Here is a 20,899-nt window from a genome sequence, read left to right as displayed (position 1 = left end):
AAATGAGCCTCAAAACTTGCAGAGCCCTATTTTGTGACTTTTTGAGTTGTGATAAATTTACCCTAGAGTGAGCACTGTATTTAGTACTAGGACCCAAATGCAAGAAGCTTCCTTAGTTTTTTGGGCATTATAGGGCATTTGTGTTTTTTCTATACATATAAGATTGAGTAGATTAAACTTTGCTATAGGACATTTTAGTTGAAATAATTAGATTAAATTACAAAAGAAAAAAACATTTGCATTTTGTTAAACATTTTGTAAGCTTTTCCCTAAATAAAAAAAACAAAAAAATAAGAAATTTGCTGATGTGCACCCCCAAACCTTCACTATGCTTTGTTTTTGACTGCAGACACTCATTATTGTACACTTCTCCAGCCCTTTGGCGAACCCCCTGCCTTATATTATAGCCAAATTTCTTCACCCCAGTTCCTATGTTTCTTGGCGTTGTCTGCATATAGATATGGATTTTTGGGTGCAATTCTGAGTTCCATTGTTTCTGTTAATTCTGAGCTGATGTAACTGCTGGACATCTGTTTTCAAAAGTTACTAAGAATGATGCGTCTTGCAAGATTGGGACTACATTTCAGCAAATAGAGTTGGGGATTTGGTCAGGGTAAGGCCTCTTTCACACTACAGTATGTTGAATTCAGTGTTTTGCGTTCCGTTTTTCACGGATCCGTTGTTCCGTTTTTGCTTCCGTTGTGGTTCCGTTTCCGTTCCGTTGTTCCGTTCCGTTTTTCCGTATGGCAAATACAGTATACAGTAATTTCATATTAAAAATTGGGCTGGGCATAACATTTTCAATAGATGGTTCCGCAAAAAACGGAACGGATACGGAAGACATACGGATGCATTTCCGTATGTGTTCCGTTTTTTTTGCGGACCCATTGACTTGAATGGAGCCACGGACTGTGATTTGCGGCCAAATATAGGACATGTTCTATCTTTTCAACGGAACGGAAAAACGGAAATACGGAAACGGAATGCATACGGAACACATTCCGTTTTTTTGCGGAACCATTGAAATGAATGGTTCCGTATACGGACCGTATACGGAACGCAAAAAACGGACCATATACGGAACGCAAAAAACTGTAGTGTGAAAGAGGCCTTAATGGTATCCTTAATGCTGAGAGATAAAGGCAGAAGCTTAGCCGTCATGCAATACCACTAAGAAGGCATCTGACTGCCTCCAAATTTATTCTGCAGCAGGTCAGCAGGACAATGACCACAAACATACAGCCAATATCATTAAGAACTATCTTTAGCATAAAGTACAAGGGGTCCTGGAAGTGACCCCACAGAGCCCTGATCTCAACATCATCAAGAAAGTGGTTAGTTCTGCAAAATGTCTGGAACAACCTACCTGCCAAGATCCTTCAAAAACTGTGTGCAAGTGTACCAAGTAGAATTGATTCTGTTCTGAAGGCAAGGGGTGGTGGTCACACCAAATACTGATTTCGTTTAGATTTCTCTTTTGTTCATTCCCTTTGCATTTTGTTAACTGATAAAAATAAACTATTAACACTTCTATTCTTGAAAGCATTCTTAGGTCAATTTCACATGATCATATTTAGTACGAGAAATACGCTCCTTGTGTTAGAGGTATTTCCTGTCCTGAATGCTGCTCCTATGACATGGAACCACAGGATTATAATGATTTATAATACTGTGTGTTCCTGTCTGATCCCAACTCTCAAGATTTGTACTAACCGCATTATATGAGATTGGACAGGAACACACATTATAACTCATTATAATGACGTGGGTCCACCGTCCATGTTATAAGAGCAGCATTCAGGACGTGAAATATGGAGCATATTTCTCACATTGAATATGCTCATGTGAAATCGGCCTTACTTTACAGCATTTTTCCACACCTGCCTGACTGCATGCACAGTAATATTACAGTACACAGATGGAACAGTCGTTCACTTGACATTTAAATGGTTTGAAAATGGTTCTAGTGAGGAACTGAAATATTGATGATCTGTACACTGCGTGAATACATCCCACATTAATTTAAATTATTGGGGTGATGCTTCTTTATGTTTGGACACAGACATAGGATAGCTTATAAGAGTCTGATTGCTAGGCTTCCCACCACTAGAGCTTCCACTGGTGACAAGGAGGTGTTCATGTTCTGTGAATGTAGCGTCAGTCAAGCATGGGAGCTGATGCTCCATGCAAACCCTATGACTGATAAAGATAGCCAAGTACATCAGTGGAATGACCAGCAATCAGACACTTATAATTAGAGATGAGTGAAGTTTTGTAAAATTCAATTTGGCTGCTTCGCCAAATAAAAAAAATAAAAAAATTAGTGGGTGCAATGACACGGAGGGGTGATTAAACCGCTCCCCATCTTTGCACCCCTTAGATGCCGCGTTTATAGCTGATCGCGGTATCTGATAGGAATAATACAGTGTACATTCTTTTTTTTTATTACCTGATCCATTTGCTCGCGACAGGCTGGCCGTCGCCATCTTACTTGAAGGTCTGGTGTGAAACCTTTCGCAGCCCGAGATTACATCATCACACCACCCGGCGTGGTGACGTCATACGCAAGCAAGATGATAGTGGCCGGCACTTCACGAGTAAATGGATCAGGTATTATTTTGTTTATTCCGCCATTTATTGATTTGCTACCGCAAAGTACGGGGAAATTCAGCTTTGCGGCAAATCAAATTTATCCTGAAATTCAGATCGAAGTCCACTCAGTTGACTTTGATTCGCTCATCGCTACTTATAATCTATCACCTAGTACTTTTAAAGTTTGTGCCTATGTTTGCATTTGCATGTCATTGTATTATTCTTATTTAGATACCTATGTGTTCTTCTATAGCTCTTTGTAATAAAGTACTCAGAAATACCAACTACACATACAATCCACAGCAGTTATACGTTGTAAATTCAACACTTACATAAAGAAACGATTATTTCATGGATTTATTATATTATATTATATTTAGTTAATCTTGTTAATTAGTGTCAAGCTGATACTTCTTTAACCAGTAAGATATAATTTTAATAGGTGTAAGAAAACATATTTCACATTAGAATTTGATTTCATTAACTTTTTACAGCTACCTTTAAACACTTATTAACCAGGTGAGAATCTGATAAAATTGAATTCAGTGGGAAAAGAAACAGGATTTTAATTGAATTTACATAATGCTCATCTCAACTATTCATTAGGATACTTTAATAAAATTGCTGCCGAGGTGATTTAGTAGATACATTTATTTTCCAATGTGCAGTATGTCTTAAAAGAGTGCAGACCTCTAGAAGTAGACTCTGGAAAATATTAATGAAGCAGACCACTAACTAGGCAAACTATGTGAAATTCTACCTTTCCACAGGGGAATTTATTGAAGCTGAAATAAAATGAATAACTAGGCTATATCCACTGTGTACAAAATGCAGATTTAGAGATCATTTGCTGCTACAGATACTAATTCATTTCTACATTTAATTCCACTAAAATAACAAGAGAACCGAAGTAGTAATTTTCTTAGAATTGCAATCATCATTTGTTTCATCCCCCGAGGATCTTCTGGCAGTGATTTAGCTGCACTGTGCAGTCATTTAAAGGAGTTTTCCAGGATTTACATATTGATGACTTATCCTCAGGATAGGTCAGCATGAGGAGGCTGCAGTGCTCCCGTGAGTGCTTCAGCCTCCTCGCACCTTAACAAGCACAAGTGCCGTACATTGTATAGCGGCTGTCCTTGGTATTGCTGCTAAGCCCTTCACTTGAATGGGGCTGAGCTGCACCTAAGCCATGTGACCTATAAATGTGATGTCACGTGGCTTAGAAAGAGGACTAGATGCTGACAGAGTGCTGAGGCCTCTTTGTACAGCTGATCCCAGAATTCAGAAGCCCGCCAATCTGATATTGATTTCTTATCCTGAGGATAGGTCATCAATATGTATATTCTAAAGAACCCCTTTACTCATGAAATGGAAGTTTGCTGATTTGTACATATCAGAGCTACAGTACATGGTTATTTTCCACTTTTTTCTTATTAGATCCTTTTATGACAAATTTTAAAGACTACCAGGTACAAGAAAGAATATCATTTTATACATGAGTCGTATTCTTTTTTTTTATATAGAAATGATTGATCATCCACTGTATAGTTTCATAAATCACACAGGATCTCTGTAAATTCTAGAACACATATTTTTGCTTTAGTGAAATCAATCTACCATTAGTAGCTATATAGCGTACAATTATTGACAAGTTGTTTGTGCTGTAGTATAGACTTCAAAAACATAGAGCTATGGAATCATTTTATGTATCCATCAAGGATAATCTGAGTAATCTGTACTACTCAGGGCCGAAAAAATACACTATAATAAGTTTAGATGGGCTGCACTTTTCCTCTTGGTTCTTAAAGATGAAACATACCATACTCTTAAAGAAGCCATGTGTTCTATAGGAATACTATAACGTTAAGCATAGGTTTAATAGTCTAGTGCTTTGTTTTTGTCATTGGAAGTCAATACTACAAATGTTTTTCCAATAGATGACTGTTGAGTCAAAGAAGAAAAAGTGTAAAATAGGAGGGTCAAAATTTACAGTGAAGGAAAATCTCTCAGGAGTTCCCATTAAAGGGACACATTCCCAGAAAATATTTTTTTTAATTCAAAATTCATAGAAAACTTTTTTTTGCTAATTTTGGACTATTTTTATTTTTCATTTCAGCAGTATTATGCCATTGAAAATAAAATACAAAACATTGTCCTTCTGTAGCTGTAACATACAACTCATCAAACCACCTAAATAAATAGGTAATCCATTGGCAGTTTACTGCTGCTGTAAGGAAAGATGCTACTTGCAAGCTAATCCTCATTATAATAGTAGGTGTCGAATTGAGAAACAGTATGACAGCGTTACTGTTCCCTTTATAGGCCTAAATAAAGATGCCTATAGAAGAGCATCACTTTGATTAGTGTAATGTGTGATGCTCTAATTCAGCCATCCCTCTTCTCTGGCCAAAGTGATGGCCTGACTGTGAGAGATAAGTAATACTGTCTGCCCCCCTAAAAATTCAAACAAAGATGAAAGCCAGGATAATATATGGAGTTGCTTCAGAAAATTACATCTAAAAAATGATATCCAGAAAACCATCCACCCCTTTTTTTTTAAATAAAAAAAATACATAAAATAGTCACATAACGTTAATATTATGGCAGCAGTCCACCTTGCTCATCTACTCTTTAGCTGCAGAACTCCAATGGCTTGGTCCCGCCGGCTTCTTTCTCTTCCTGCCTGGTGGTCCTGGCTGTCGGAGTTGCAGTGCTCCTTCCATGCATGCTTCCTGCCCACAATGACCCTCTCGGCCCGTAGGGCATATGCTGTGTTCACTTGCCTGTTCCATTTACCTGACCTCCACCTTTTCTCTTTTCTGATTCTGAGCTGCACTCCCTGACCTCAGCCTGTTTATCGAATTGCATTAACTCTGCCTGCCGTGACCTCAGCCTCAGGGGTGAACATACTACCTGTGCAGCCAGTTCAGCTGCACAGGGGCCCAGTATGGCAGGGGCCAATTCTTGAAAACTAGTGAGCGCTTCCATTAAGGAAGCGCTCACTAGTCTGCAGGAGGCAAGGGAGATAAAAGCTGTGGGGGTCTGAGTATCGATATGGGGGTCTGAACATCAATATGGGGGACTGAACATCTGATATGGGGGTCTGAGCATCTGATTTGGAGGTCTGAGCATCTGATATGGAGGTCTGAGCATCTAATATGGAGGGCTGAGCATCGATATGGGGGTCTGATCTTAAGGTCTGAGAATCTTATATGAGGGTCTGAGAATCTGATAAGGGGGTCTGAGGATCTGCTAAGGAGGTCTGAGGATCTGAAATTTGTGTTTGAGGATCGGATATGGCGGTTTGATTTGAGGTCTGATATGGGGGTCTTATCTGAAAGCAAGGGGGATATTTTTGTATTGTCACACATTATATTTTTGTACTAATGCACATTATAAGGGGGCATTTTTCTACTGGCAAACATTGTAAGGAGAATTATTACTACTGGGGGACTATGGGGAACATGATTACTAGTATGGGCACTATGGGGGCATTATTACTTTTGGGGCACAATAGGGACATTATTACTATTGGGGGAACTGTTAACACTGAATGCACTCTAGCAGATAATCATTTCTATTGGTGGGACTTTGGGGAGCATTATTGCTGTGGTGGGCACCCTGGCACAGTATCAGGTTAGCGCAATTATTTTTGGGGGACATGGATACACTTACTAACTCCTAGGCACAGTTATTTTTATTTTGCTAGTTTGTTATTGTTATTTTTGTATTGTCTTTTTGCAGAGAAAAGAGATGGCTGAAAGAAGTCATCATGGTGGTCTGGTCTGAATAGAGAAGATAAGGAAAGAGAATGTGTAAATCAGAGAAGACATCACTGGATGTAAGAGGTACGTGCATTGTATTCTCCTGTATGTTCGTGGTGCTTTATGTAATGGTTTCCTAGTATGTCTAACAGTAGGGCTGGAGGGAAGGGGTTAAGTTGAGAATTTGGCATGGGGGGCACCATTTCAATTTTTACTTCTGGCAGCATAATGGATAAGTGCACCCCAAAACACTGAGGAAAAGGGGGGCCAAGACACATTCTTTGCCAAGGGCTCTCTGCTGTCTGTGTCCATCCCTGCTCGGCCTGTCCCTGACTACAGTTGTTGTCTGATCACTAGGTGCCCTGCACTGGTGTCTCCTGATCCTAGTGGGTGAGTAGTCACTTGAACTGAGACTACTCCAAGAGGTAGCAGCTGGTGTTTTATTTGCAGTGAAGTCCAGATCCCTGTATAGGGGGTTAACTGGTGAATACCTGAGGAGCTATATATTAACGAATATTCTAAGAAACTAATATATAGCACTATATAGAATTTTTTTCCATCTGAAGTAATGAATGATTCCTCTTTAAACTGCTTTTGGGCCAATCATGTGTTCAGATGGAAAAAATTATGAATATTCTAAAAACTAATATATAGCACTATATTCTATAGTGTTATATATTAGCTTTTGACCCACGCCTGTATTGATCACGTAATATTTGCATATTACGCGATCATTACCTTGCCGATTTTCGAGTAAAAAAAGGATATAGAATATAACGAATATTCGAATTCGCAAATATTCAACAAATATTGTTCACAAAATATTAGTGAAATATCGCGAATTCAAATATTGCCCCTGCCGCTCATCACTAATGCCAACAGGTCAGCCAGTTTCATAAGTACACATCTGCTGAAAGATGACCTTTAATGGTTTGTAACTTTTTTATTTGTTTGACTACCAAAATTATTTTTGAGACATTTTTGTTCGCTAGTCTGTGTCTCCCAGGTGATGGTGTTGTCCGGAGCAGGAGATAACTAGATATTTTTTTTATATTAGATGTGAGAAATCTGATTTAAGGTCTGAGACACACTGGGGGTCTGTTTTAGAGTCTAATATGAGATCTTAGAAATACTGGGGTCTGATCAACACTGGGGGTCTGTTATGAGGTCTAAGAAACACTGGGGGTCTGATTACCATTGGGGGTCTGTTTATTGGTCTGATCTGAGGTCTAATGAAAAATATTTTCTTATTTTCCTCCTCTAAAACCTGCTTCTTATAGGGCGAAACATATGGTAAAATACATTGTCTCACATAGACAGGGCTATAGTGGTGCTGTTTTCATTTGGCATGTGCATTTTTATTTTTTTTATTTCATTTGTATTTTATTATAGTTTTTACATTTATTTTTGATAAATAATATGTCCCCCAAGAAATCATCAAAAAACCTCTGCGGGATACATTTTTTTTACTTTTCCCACTGTAATTTGGGCAGCCAATGCTCCCCCAGCGATCATGCTTCCTCTATGCCGTTTCCTCTATTCACAGCATAGCACTCATTAAGCACTATGTACAGGAGAAAGGAGAAGGCAGTAATAAAAGCAGTAAAAAAACAATTTCTGTCTTCTCTTCGGGGTACCCACTATCACTGACTGCCAGGGACTCAACTTGTTCCTGCTAGATTATAGGAGCTTTTATACTGGGCCATTCGGCGCTGAGCTTACAACTACAGATAACCAAACAGACGAGCTATCGGTTCCTTTTCAGTAGGATGGTTGCCACGAACCATGATCTAATGTGTATTGTGGCTTACATATAAGCCAACTGCAGGGTTTCTTTGTGTGGACTCTTTAATGGATGAACAATAACACAGAACATTTTATCAATAAGACATCAATATGCCTGTGTCATGAATGCTCCCATGTCAGGTGTCAGGAGATCAGAGAGCCTGGCAACACGTGGGTTAATGTGACTGGTTCCTTGTGGATCATTTGTGTCTGTGTTGTTTTGGTAATGACCACACCCCTTGCCTCAGGTGTTCTTGGTATGGTCATTTAACCTTCCCTATTTATTACTGCTTACCCCTTCTGGGGGTGCAGTTTATAGCTTCAGTTTCTGAACTGTGGTCTAGCTGGTTTTTGGATCTCGATTGAGCTCCTGGCGTTGCCTTTGCTCCACGTGAAGTCAAGTGTCATCTTCCCTATTTGTATTTTGTTTGTTGTATTTCCCTGTCTTTTTATCTAGGTCTGAGGGAGACTACTGTTCATCCTTATGGTGGAGGAATAGGTTGTTTCAAGTCCTGTCACTATACCAGGGCCCTACAGGGTGTGTTAGGGCACTAGGTTCCTATGTATGAACTTTCCTACCATCAAGGTCAGTTCATACTGATAGTTAGTCAGGACTTGGATTAGGGTTGCTCTAGGAGGTGACGTTCTCCTTTACCCTAGTTTCCAGGCCTAGTTCCTGTTCCCTTTCCTCCTGTGCTTGGTGTGGAGTTTCCCACCCACACCGCATCATCAATGACAGCCTAATGAACTTTGAAAATTTCACTATAAGACTTTGATAACGTGGTGACTGTATTTGATTCAGATTCTTGTTCTTCCAACTACTGTAGATATCACAGGAACTGGTTTCCCTAATGAACCAGGCAAAATCCCTTATGACCAAAATGCTGAAACTGTGTTGGGCTTTTAACACGTTGAAGTCTTACATAGAGGAAACTGATTCCTCGGGGCCTAAAAATGCGTAATCAGTTATTCATAGGAACTTAAAATAAAATGAAATATTATATTAACAGACTGCTATTTAAGACTTATTATTTCCTATGAACAATCCACAAAATAAATCTTTGCAACATTCATTACCTGATTATATTGAGTTGGAGCCATTAAAAGAATTGGACTAGTTAAAGATCAAAGGATAATATATTCAAAATGGAAAATGCTATCAAGGAGACCAAACTAAATAAATTCAAGAGAGACTGTGATGATTGTAAATGGACAGAGTATACAGTGGGATGCAAACTAAAATGGAGTTATTTGGCCATAACAAGGGGCGTTATGCATGGAGGAAAAAGAACACAGCATTCCAAGAAAAACACCTGCTACCTACAGTATATTATGGTGGTGGTTCCATCATGCTGTGGGGCTGTGTGTCCAGTGCAGGGACTGGGAATCTTGTAAAAGTTGAGGGACGCATGGATTCCACTCAGTATCAGCAGATTCTGGAGACCAATGTCCAGGAATCAGTGACAAAGCTGAAGCTGCGCCGGGGCTGGATCTTTCAACAAGACAACGACCCTAAACACTGCTCAAAATCCACTAAGGCATTTATGCAGAGGAACAAGTACAACGTTCTGGAATGGCCATCTCAGTCCCCAGACCTGAATATAATTGAAAATTTGTGGTGTGACTTAAAGAGAGCTGTCTATACTCAGAAGCCATCAAAACTGAATGAACTAAAGATGTTTTGTAAAGAGGAATGGTCCAAAATACCTTCAACCAGAATCCAGACTCTCATTGGAACCTACAGGAAGCGTTTAGAGGCTGTAATTTCTGCAAAAGGAGGATCTACTAAATATTGATTTCATTTCTTTTTTGTGGTGCCCAAATTTATGCACCTGCCTAATTTTGTTTAAACAATTATAGCACACTTTCTGTAAATCCAATAAACTTCATTTCACTTCTCAAATATCACTGTGTGTGTCTCCTATATGATATATTTAACTGACATTTTTTATTTTAACAACCAACGATTTATACAGGAAAATCATGACGATTAACAAGGTTGCCCAAACTTTTGCATCCCACTGTATTCTTGGATTAAACAGGATGTAACTGAAGCTAAATCCAGTCTGCACAAAAGGCGTAGTAAAAATTTTTGTAATTGTGTTAGTTTTACTGACACAAATTCCTCATTGAACCAGTCAACCATTCACAACAGATTATCAGATTCTTTGCTATATATTGACGAGAGCGCAAATCTCTCTTCTAAACAGATATCTGACTTTTTCACCCATAAATAATTATAATGTCTTTTCAGTTATTCTGCATGTGAAAAAAATTGCCCAGAACTTGACAGTAAAGAAATATTTTTTTGTGTCTTTAATAAAACAAATGGAAACTACTAGTAGGCATAGAATATCACCTGATGTGAATATAGAGAATAATAACAACAATTTAGAGATCAGTATTAAAGAGGTTTTCCGAGATTTTTTTATCTGATCGGTGGGGGTTTGACACCCAGGGCCTCGACCAATCAGCTATTTGAGAAGGCAACTGCACTTGCAGTAGCTCCGCAGCCTTCTCTCAGCTCACTAAGCATAGCACTGTATGTTGTATAACGACTGTGCTTGGCATCACAGCTCAGCCCAATTCACTTCAATGGGGCTGAGTTGCACCTAGGTAATTTGACCAATGAATGTGGCATCACATGGTCTAGGAAAAGCTCCAAGAAGGTTGTGATGCTACTGCGAGCACTGGTGCCTTCTCAAACAGCCGATTGGGGGAGAATCCCAGGTGTCAAAACTCCCCAGGTCATCAGTTAAACTATCCATACTCCTTTAATGTTGTTCTGGATAAAGATCACAATAAGGTTTATGTATATTATGAATACATTGCTTGAACTGATGCAAGCTCTAAATTTGTGTGAGCAGATGAACTAATGGTGTTGGCTTTGCTTTTGAAACCACCATTCCAGGTTTATAACCAGTGGTATCTAGATCCAATGCAGAGTTTGGAGAGATAATGCTCCAAAATTGCAATTTCATGGGCTGTGTTACTGCCAATGTCATAGACTCTTTTTACAGTTAGCAGCAGCTGTTTTATATATATATATATATATATATATATATATATATATATATATATATATGTTTTCCTGAATATTCTTCCACCAGAACCTAAATACAGATGAAATATTTAAATGCTCAGTACTGTCTGACACATTCACAAGAGTGGAATAGCTTAGAGCAACATAATCTACTTCTCAGTGTCACAGTGATATCTTACGGTGTCTAGAGATGAAAGAGTCACATACAAGAAACCAAGCGACAGGTGATCAAGCAAATGGCCTAACTAAATGTATAACTCATCTGGATTTGGTTAACATCTATTTATTCAACTATGATAGGAATTTGCTGAGTAAAAGTCCCTAAAATATGTAAGCAAAGAGATACTTCATCAGGGAAAAATATACTGAACATAAAGCCACAGTAGGCATGTGCCTACAGGCAGTCCTAAGGAAGCCATGATGTATGCCAACTGAAGGAGGAACGACAAATGTAATATACTGAACAATGTGTTTCTATATGTGAATAATCACTTTTTGTATGTTGATAGGACACACAGTTATGTGGGAGTGAGGGAAGGGCACCCAGTGTTGGGCAAGGTAAAATGTGCAGAGGGTGCTAGGTGTTGTGGGATAAGCACCACAATCTCATGAGCCATACATGAGTTAAAAAGCACCCACCAGAAGGATAAACCCTATTTTACTGGGCATGGTGCCTTATAGGGTTAATCCCGCTGATGAAAATGATACCTGTCTTCTGCAAATCAATTTCAGCATTCCCAAGAAAGAAAAAAAATACTTTGATTCTTTGCGCAAATTAGGGCTTCAGTATACCAATTGGTAGTGCCTAGACCCTCGGTGCACCTAAGTCCTTCAGGTTTCCAGTGCTGGCCATACTTTTATAGTGTTTTTTTTTTTTTTATAGCAGAATAGTGATTACTGATATTGCTAAACATTCTTACCATCCAGTCCAGGCAAAACCGTTCTTCTCATAGCCAATACCAAGCCCAGTGGAGAACCAAACAGGAAAAAGTCTGACACCTCAAAGTCGAAACGACCCATGTTTTCTTCACAAAGATTCGAGCTTCCTGTTCTGGGAAAGTCAATTTCATCCTTCAGGACACTCGAATGGATGCTGGAATGCAAGAAAAATTGTAATAAAAATATTGTACAATTCACAGTCAACTGGGAATTTGAAGTGCAGCTTTTGTAGGACACAGCCAGTTTTGGATTTGAAGATGCAACCCCATATTTCAAATCTGACATGCCATTTTGTATGGTAATATCTTTGTAATGCGTTTATGTATTCAAGAAATTAGGACTTTGTTTTTTTGCGACACATTGTACTTTATCTTAGTGGCACATTTTAGTGAATATATTGTGCTTTTATTTAAAAAAAATCCATAATGTAACTATTTAAAAACATTTTCAATTTTCAAAATTTTAATTTCTCTGCTTTTAAGTCATACAAACAAAATAGTTAATAAATAACATTTACCATATCTCCACTTTATGTTAGCATCATTTTCAAAGATGCTTTTATTTTTTGGGGGGATATTATAAGTTCAGCGACAATGTTCACATTTTCAAGAACATTTCCAAATTTTAGGGACTAATTTAGTTCTGAAGTGGTTTTGAGGGACCTATATATTAGAACCCCACCATGAACCACTCCATAAATGTCACCCATCAAAGCATTCAAAATGACACTTATGATGTTCATTAAGGTGTTTCAGAGTAATTAAAGGGCTTCTGTCACCCCCCAAAAGTAATTTTTCATTTTTGGGCTACTTAAAATCCTTATATTGCGATTTTTCACTATATAGTGCTCTTACCCTTTTTCGTTCAGTAGTTTATTTAAAAACTGCACTTTTATAATATGTAAATTACCTCTCTACCAGCAAGTAGGGCGGTTACTTGCTGGTAGCAGCCGCATCCTGCTTTAAAAAAAACGCCCCCTCCTCCTGTTGATTGACAGGGCCAGCGAGCGCTCTCGTCCCCTGGCTGGCCCTGTCTGCGTTCTGAATCTCGCACCTGCGCCGTACCGGTCTTCAGTCGGCGCAGGCGCACTGAGAGGAGGACGCTCGCTCGGCCGCTCCTTCCTCAGTGCACCTGCGCCGATGACGTCACATCTACACCCGGCGCAGGCGCATTCCTGCATGTAGTAGAAGGTGCACTCTGGTGATGAATCCTGCATATAAAAGGCACATCATTTAATTTCACACTAGCACTCCAGATCCAGTTCAGAAATGTTCCTGTTTGCAAAGTGAATGATGATGCCATTAATCTTTGATGTATTAGGAAATACATACAAACTGGATTCCAAAAAAAATGGGACACTAAACAAATTGTGAATAAAAACTGAATGCAATGATGTGGAGATGGCAAATGTCAATATTTTATTTGTAATAGAACGTAGATGACAGATCAAACGTTTAATCCGAGTAAATATATCATTTTAAAGGAAAAATACGTTGATTCAAATTTTCACGGTGTCAACAAATCCCAAAAAAGTTGGGACAAGTAGCAATAAGAGGCTGGAAAAAGTAAATTTGAGCATAACGAAGAGCTGGAAGACCAATTAACACTAATTAGGTCAATTGGCAACATGATTGGGTATAAAAAGAGCTTCTCAGAGTGGCAGTGTCTCTCAGAAGCCAAGATGGGTAGAGGATCACCAATTCCCACAATGTTGCGCAGAAAGATAGTGGAGCAATATCAGAAAGGTGTTACCCAGCGAAAAATTGCAAAGACTTTGCATCTATCATCATCAACTGTGCATAACATCATCCGAAGATTCAGAGAATCTGGAACAATCTCTGTGCGTAAGGGTCAAGGCCGTAAAACCATACTGGATGCCCGTGATCTCCGGGCCCTTAAACGACACTGCACCACAAACAGGAATGCTACTGTAAAGGAAATCACAGAATGGGCTCAGGAATACTTCCAGAAACCATTGTCAGTGAACACAATCCACTGTGCCATCCGCCGTTGCCAGCTGAAACTCTACAGTGCAAAGAAGAAGCCATTTCTAAGCAAGATCCACAAGCTCAGGCGTTTTCACTGGGCCAGGGATCATTTAAAATGGAGTGTGGCAAAATGGAAGACACGATTCGAAGTTCTTTTTGGAAATCTGGGACGCCGTGTCATCCGGACCAAAGAGGACAAGGACAACCCAAGTTGTTATCAACGCTCAGTTCAGAAGCCTGCATCTCTGATGGTATGGGGTTGCATGAGTGCGTGTGGCATGGGCAGCTTGCATGTCTGGAAAGGCACCATCAATGCAGAAAAATATATTCAGGTTCTAGAACAACATATGCTCCCATCCAGACGTCATTTCTTTCAGGGAAGACCCTGCATTTTTCAACAAGATAATGCCAGACCACATTCTGCATCAATCACAACATCATGGCTGCGTAGGAGAAGGATCCGGGTACTGAAATGGCCAGTCTCCAGTCCAGATCTTTCACCTATAGAGAACATTTGGCGCATCATAAAGAGGAAGGTGCAACAAAGAAGGCCAAAGACGATTGAACAGTTGGAGGCCTGTATTAGACAAGAATGGGAGAGCATTCCTATTTCTAAACTTGAGAAACTGGTCTCCTCGCTCCCCAGACATCTGTTGAGTGTTGTAAGAAGAAGGGGAGATGCCACACAGTGGTGAAAATGGCCTTGTCCCAACTTTTTGGGGATTTGTTGACACCATGAAATTCTGATTCAACAGATTTTTCCCTTAAAATGGTACATTTTCTCAGTTTAAACTTTTGTTCCGTGATTTATGTTCTATTCTGAATAAAATATTAGAAGTTGGCACCTCCACATCATTGCATTCAGTTTTTATTCACGATTTGTATAGTGTCCCAACTTTTTTGGAATCCGGTTTGTAAAATACAATAACCTGATATACAGGTAATTCTCCATTCAAACAAAGCTGGTCAGCAGGATATAGGCCTGTGATGGCTAACCTCCGGCACTCCAGCTGCGGTAAATCTACAACTCCCAAGATGCACACTTGCTTGGCTGTTCTCAGAACTCTATAGAAATGAATGGGGCATGCTGGAATTTGTAGTTTCACCACAGCTGGAGTGCCAGAGGTTAGTCATCACTGACATAGGCGACCGCAAAACATATACTTACCTGGACAGGAAGGCATGGTGTTGTGTTATGGTATCACAGTCATAAGTAGAAGAATCGCTCTGTTTCCTTAGTAAAGGAGGCCTGGGCTCTCCATTGTCCAAAACTCCTGAGATGTCAATATTGCTTTTGCTGAGCCGTTTAGTACCTCGCAGGTTGGTGGTGCTTTCAGTTGATAAGATAGGATTATCCTTATGGAATAACAGAAAGAGAAAGCCTTTGATAAGTAGAATGTAACTGTGGAGTCCTTGTAAACTGAGGCAGTAATTACATCCTTTAGATCAGGCATGCTCAACCTGCGGCCCTCCAGCTGTTGCAAAACTACAACTCCCAGCATGCCCAAACAGCCTACATCTATTAGCCTGCAGCAGGGCATTGTGGGAGTTGTAGTTTTACAACAGCTGGAGGGCCGCAGGTTGAGCATGCCTGCTTTAGATGCTTCAAATGTTAATAAAATGCTTAAAATAATATGTCACCTAAAATAGGTGGCACAGATATAATACAGCCTGGGGATAAACATTCTGAAAATACAGATGCAGAAAAACGTAAGAATTTTATGTCTCTAATAGCAGTGTCAGCTTTTACCACTAGAGGGCAAACACGCCACTGTCTTAGGTATATATTGCAAGACAATTTATCAGTGTATAAGAAAAGTTGACATGGATGTGATGTGAACATCACACAGCATAAAAAATTTAAATTTATCTACAGACTGCTCATCACTGACTAACGACAACAGCAAGATAATATTTTGAAGTAGTTGGACTGAGCCCCTTAGTTCCATGTACAATGACATTGAGAACTTTCATCTGTTTAGCAACAGCTTTCCAAATTGTCAGCAAAGCTTAGTGGGGAGATACTCGATCCCTGACTCCAATCACAACAGTTGGAATAACTTGGACTGACTATAAACTAGACTTACCGCCAAACACCGGTGCCCTATGTTATTATGGGGACAACTGAGACATGTGCAAGAATGGAATTCCATTAGGCACAAAAACCACTCTAAAACTATAAATAATTTTATTTATTTTACTTATATAGCACTGACATATTCCGTAGCTCTTTACAGATGTTATCAATCATCACTTGTTGTCCCCAGTGGAGCTCACCATCTAGATTTCCTATCATTATGTCCATGTAGTGTGTGAGGAAAATGCTAAGGAATATGTCAGTGCCATATAAGTAAAGTAAATAAAATTAGTTATGGTTTTCTAATATTTTAGAGAGGTTTAGGTGGCTAATGGAAATCCATTCTTTCACAAGCACGGGGAGAACATACAAACTCCATGCAGATGTTGTCTTTGGTTGGATTTGAACCTAGGACCCCAATGCTGCAAGGCACCAGTGCTAGCCTTGAGCCACCGTGTTGAAAATGAAAAGCATTAAGAATGACCACACAAAGTATATATCTGAGGTTTCTTCTCTATGAGTGTGTTATGTAGGCAGTGGCTTACCACCACACAAATCATGCAAATGCTTGAGGCCCGAGATATCAGGGGACCCCCTGCTGGCCACAAATGGTTGCCTGAAAAAGCTGACTAAAGAAGCAAAAATACTGTTTTTGCAGCCAGTTCTGCTGCCCGGGAGGAAGGGCAGTAGCAGAAGTTTCCAAAGTGGGGCTTAGTGGGCCATCAGGGACATAGCTTAGTGGGCTGACAGAGGCATAGCTTAGCGATTTGATGAGGGTAGAGCTTAGTGGTACGATGGGTGCCCCCCAACATAACTTTGCTTGGGTCCCCATAAATGTATGTAGAGAGAGATATAGTGTATGAGTAATAAGTGCAGTCAGAACGGAATATGTTTATCAAAAGCTATATGTTAAAGGTGTTTTCCTACACAAATGATGTTGTCACTTGGCGTAAAGCATTCAATCTCTAGGATAGGTTATGAACATCAGATTTCTAGAGGCCCGACTACTGGGACCCCATCAATCATCAGAATGGGTGTCCTGACTACCCATTCCTACTGTTACAGATCCACTAATTACGGATCAAGGTGGACCAGTGGTAATGTGGAACCGCTGTGCCAAGAAACCAGTTGGGCCAAACCATAAGGACATTATTCTGGTGCCTTCCTGGTATTCACCCTTTAACCTCTATACAGGGATGTGGCGTTCGCTGCGGGTTAGCGACCAGAACGCTCCCTCCTGAGATGGTCCCGGTATACTTGACAGCTGACCCTTGGACTCAGAAACACAGGCAGGAGTAGAAAAAACACTAAACAATCAGTACATTCAGAAGAGGAACTAAGACTAAAACACAGGACTCTGGAACACAACAGGCAGACGGAAACAAGAGCAAAACACCAGACTGGACAACAAACCATGAACAGAAATAAACTGTGACCAAACAAGCAGGACAGCACAGACGGAACACAGGTAGGAGCAGGTCAGACTTACAGACTGGCAAAGTCTGGACAGAGAACAGAGCAACAGAAGCAGATACAGGAACTATTTATGTTGCTCAGCCAAGGGGCAGGATACACAGTACATATAGCTGAGCTCATTAGTAGTGATAAGCGACAGGGGCAATATTCAAATTTGCGATATTTCGCAAATATTTGGGTGAAAATTTGTCATATATTTGCGAATTTGAGAATTCACGAGTATTTTCTTGCTTGTCAAAATCGGCAATGTAATATCCGTGTATTGCGCGTGCAATACAGGCGTGGGTCACTGTTGCTAAATTTTTCAAGCTGCTAAAAAATTCCTGAGACTGGAGAAAATGGCACGGCAGAACATTACAATATCTTTATATGCAGCTATAGTGCTCCAATATATTCGCGATTGCGCAAATCGGCAATTAATGATGCACATATTTTTTTGCAATACATGCAACTTCACATTTTAGCAGGTCTGACTACATATTACTGATTGGTGCCCTAAGTATTGTCACACTACCTAACACCCTGCACTGGAACCTACCAGCTACACTATATCACTATCTAACCTACACTGACTGACTATCTCCCACTAACTATCTGTATTATATATATATAAGCTAACTAACTATCTAACTAACTAACTAACTAACTAACTAACTAACTAATGTAATTAAATAGTAAAGCACAGAGCACAGCAATGACACTGCTGTATCTCAGAACTGCAGAAAATGGCTGCTGGGGAGGTTCTTATATAGTAAGGGGTAGGCAACTTTCCTATTGGTTGCTAGGGATGTTGCTAAGCTCAGACAAAGACATTGCAGCCTTCTCATTGGCCCACAAGCAAGAAGGGAGGTTACTGATGAAAAAAAAATCTAGAATATTCGAGAATACGAATATATAGCACTGTATTCTAAATCTTCGTGAATTCTCAAAGTGGAGATATTCGCAATTAAAATTTGCGATTCTAACATTTGAGCCCAACACTACTCATTAGCCAGAAACACTATCAGGTGCACACAAAATAAAACAGGGAATAACTTCTACATGTAACGCAGAACACACAGCAGGCAGGGCAATTAACCCCTGCCTTGCTGAACAGAACAGAGAGGCATACACAATGGTCACTCCACATAGTGTCGATACACACAGAGGCGAACATGCACTGCCACACTGACACATAGCCCTAGATACATATCCGGCAGAATATGGCAACCAGCTCACACAGCATACAATGGGACACCCCAAATATCTGCGACTAGTACGCGTGAGAGAGAGATAGGAGTGCATTGCCACACAGACACATGGCCCTAGATACATACCACCAGTATCTGGCAATCAGCCCACACACCATACAAGGACCACATGAACAGATGTCAAAATACCTCCTGGCTCAAATATCTGCCCTTTATTTCCATTCACTGTTTATGGGACAGGATGCTCATTTTTGGATTTTGAGCTCCATTGAAACTCTTCCTTCTGTCACCCAGCAGTGACAAGAAATGTGAAGCTTGGGACCCCCAGCAAGTGGAGATTTATCACCTCTCCTGTAGATAGGAGATACATGTCCATTGTGATCCAACTCTTTTAAAGGGATTCTGTCAATGTCTGCTTAAGCTGCTGGCAGGCTTTCTCAGGTGATCAAAGTTATAATCCACGACGATCAGACTGGTTTTATACCCAGTAGAACGATATATTCAAATATAAGAAGGTTGTACCTTAATATTGAGGCTAATAGCACAGAAACAGGTGAGAAAGCTGTACTTTCATTGGATGCTCAAAAGGCATTTGATTGTATTAAATGGGAGTATTTATGGGCAGTCTTGAAAAGGGTCGGTATAGGGGAGGGATTTATAAGATGGGTTCAGCTTATATATTCCAACCCGAGGGCTAGAGTGATGGTGGATGGGAGCTTGTCCCTGCCTCTTGCCCATTATCAGGGCACTAGGCAGGGATGCCCTCTCTCCCCATTACTATTTGCTATTGCGATTGAGCCCTTGGCAAGTATAATAAGAAATGATAGGGAGTTTAAAGGCTTTCAATATGTGGAAGGAGATGAAAAATTATTAATGTACGTGGACGATATTTTATTATTTATGCACAATACTGGGGATCAGTTTAATAGAGTAATATATATAATAGATACGTTTTTTTTTTTTCTGGTTTAAATATTAATTGGGGGAAATACCATATGATGATATTAGGAGACGTGCAATCACGGGGAGATTTAAGGGTGCATGTGCTTGAGAAACACGAGAGTTTTAAATATTTAGGCATACAAATCTCCGGAAATATAGAAGAATCTGAAAAGCTAAATGTACTCCCCGTAATAAAAGAACTTAGAACCAAAATACATATTTGGAAAAGATTACTGCTGTCAATTCAGGGTCGGGTAAACCTAATAAAAATGGTTTTCCTCCCAAAAATACTCTATGTTCTACAAAATGCCCCATTGAGATTACTGCAGAAGATTTTTAGGCTATTTGATAGTCTAATGGGGGATTTTATTTGGAAAGGCGCTATCCCTAGGATAAAAAAAGAAGTGCTTCAGCTCCCAGTAAGAGAGGGTGGATTAGCTGTTTCTAACTGTTTATTTTTATTATTTAATAACACAATATAGTCAGATAAAAGGTAGCTTGAACGGTTTAGTGGGAAGGCAGGAATTAAATAAATTGGGTTGGAGAGAGGAATGTAATCACTTAGAGGTATTGGAATCGGGCACACTAGGGAAAAATATTACAGGAAATAGAATATTAAATTCACAGGAGTATATATGTGTGTTAAAAAAAGTTAAAAAAATATTAGAGATTAAAGGTTTTTTGCACTATACACATATCTGGAAAAATTTTAATTTAAAGGAATTACAAACGATTAGGATTTATATAGACTGGGAAAAAAAGGGGATGAAGTATTTAGGCCAGGTATTTGAGGAAGATAAACTGAAGGACTTCAATACGCTGGCTAGGGAGTTTGGGATCCCCCAAAAGGATATCTATAAATATTTCCAGCTTAAGAACGCTTTGAGGACAGTGGTGCAGGTAGATAAATATAGAAAGGAACAATCAGACAGATTATATAAATTTACCAACGGAGGAGAAAAAAGAGGAACAACTGCAAAAAGATATGAGATTTTGATGGAGGGGAAAAAAAACGGATTACAATACTTGCCAGAAGAAAATGGGAAAAAGAACTTCAGTCTTTTACGGAAGAGAAATGGAAAGATGCTCTTAGAAGTTAT

At 39.6% G+C, this 20,899-nt stretch overlaps 1 protein-coding gene across 1 annotated transcript in view; it reads right to left on the bottom strand.

Moving 5' to 3' along the window:
• LOC122932456 (membrane-associated phosphatidylinositol transfer protein 3-like) overlaps positions 1–20,899 on the bottom strand; it is an 802,287-nt gene that overhangs the window by 154,683 nt on the left and 626,705 nt on the right. The window contains exons 8-9 of the mRNA XM_044286869.1: positions 15,283–15,470; positions 12,108–12,280 (exon numbers count right to left, since the gene is read on the bottom strand). Of these exons, the coding sequence (XP_044142804.1) occupies positions 12,108–12,280; positions 15,283–15,470 (361 nt within the window). The remainder of the gene's footprint in view (positions 1–12,107; positions 12,281–15,282; positions 15,471–20,899) is intronic.

The sequence above is a fragment of the Bufo gargarizans genome, chromosome 3, assembly GCF_014858855.1.
Source record: "Bufo gargarizans isolate SCDJY-AF-19 chromosome 3, ASM1485885v1, whole genome shotgun sequence".
NCBI lineage: Eukaryota > Metazoa > Chordata > Amphibia > Anura > Bufonidae > Bufo > Bufo gargarizans.
This window is presented reverse-complemented; position numbering and strand designations above follow the sequence as displayed.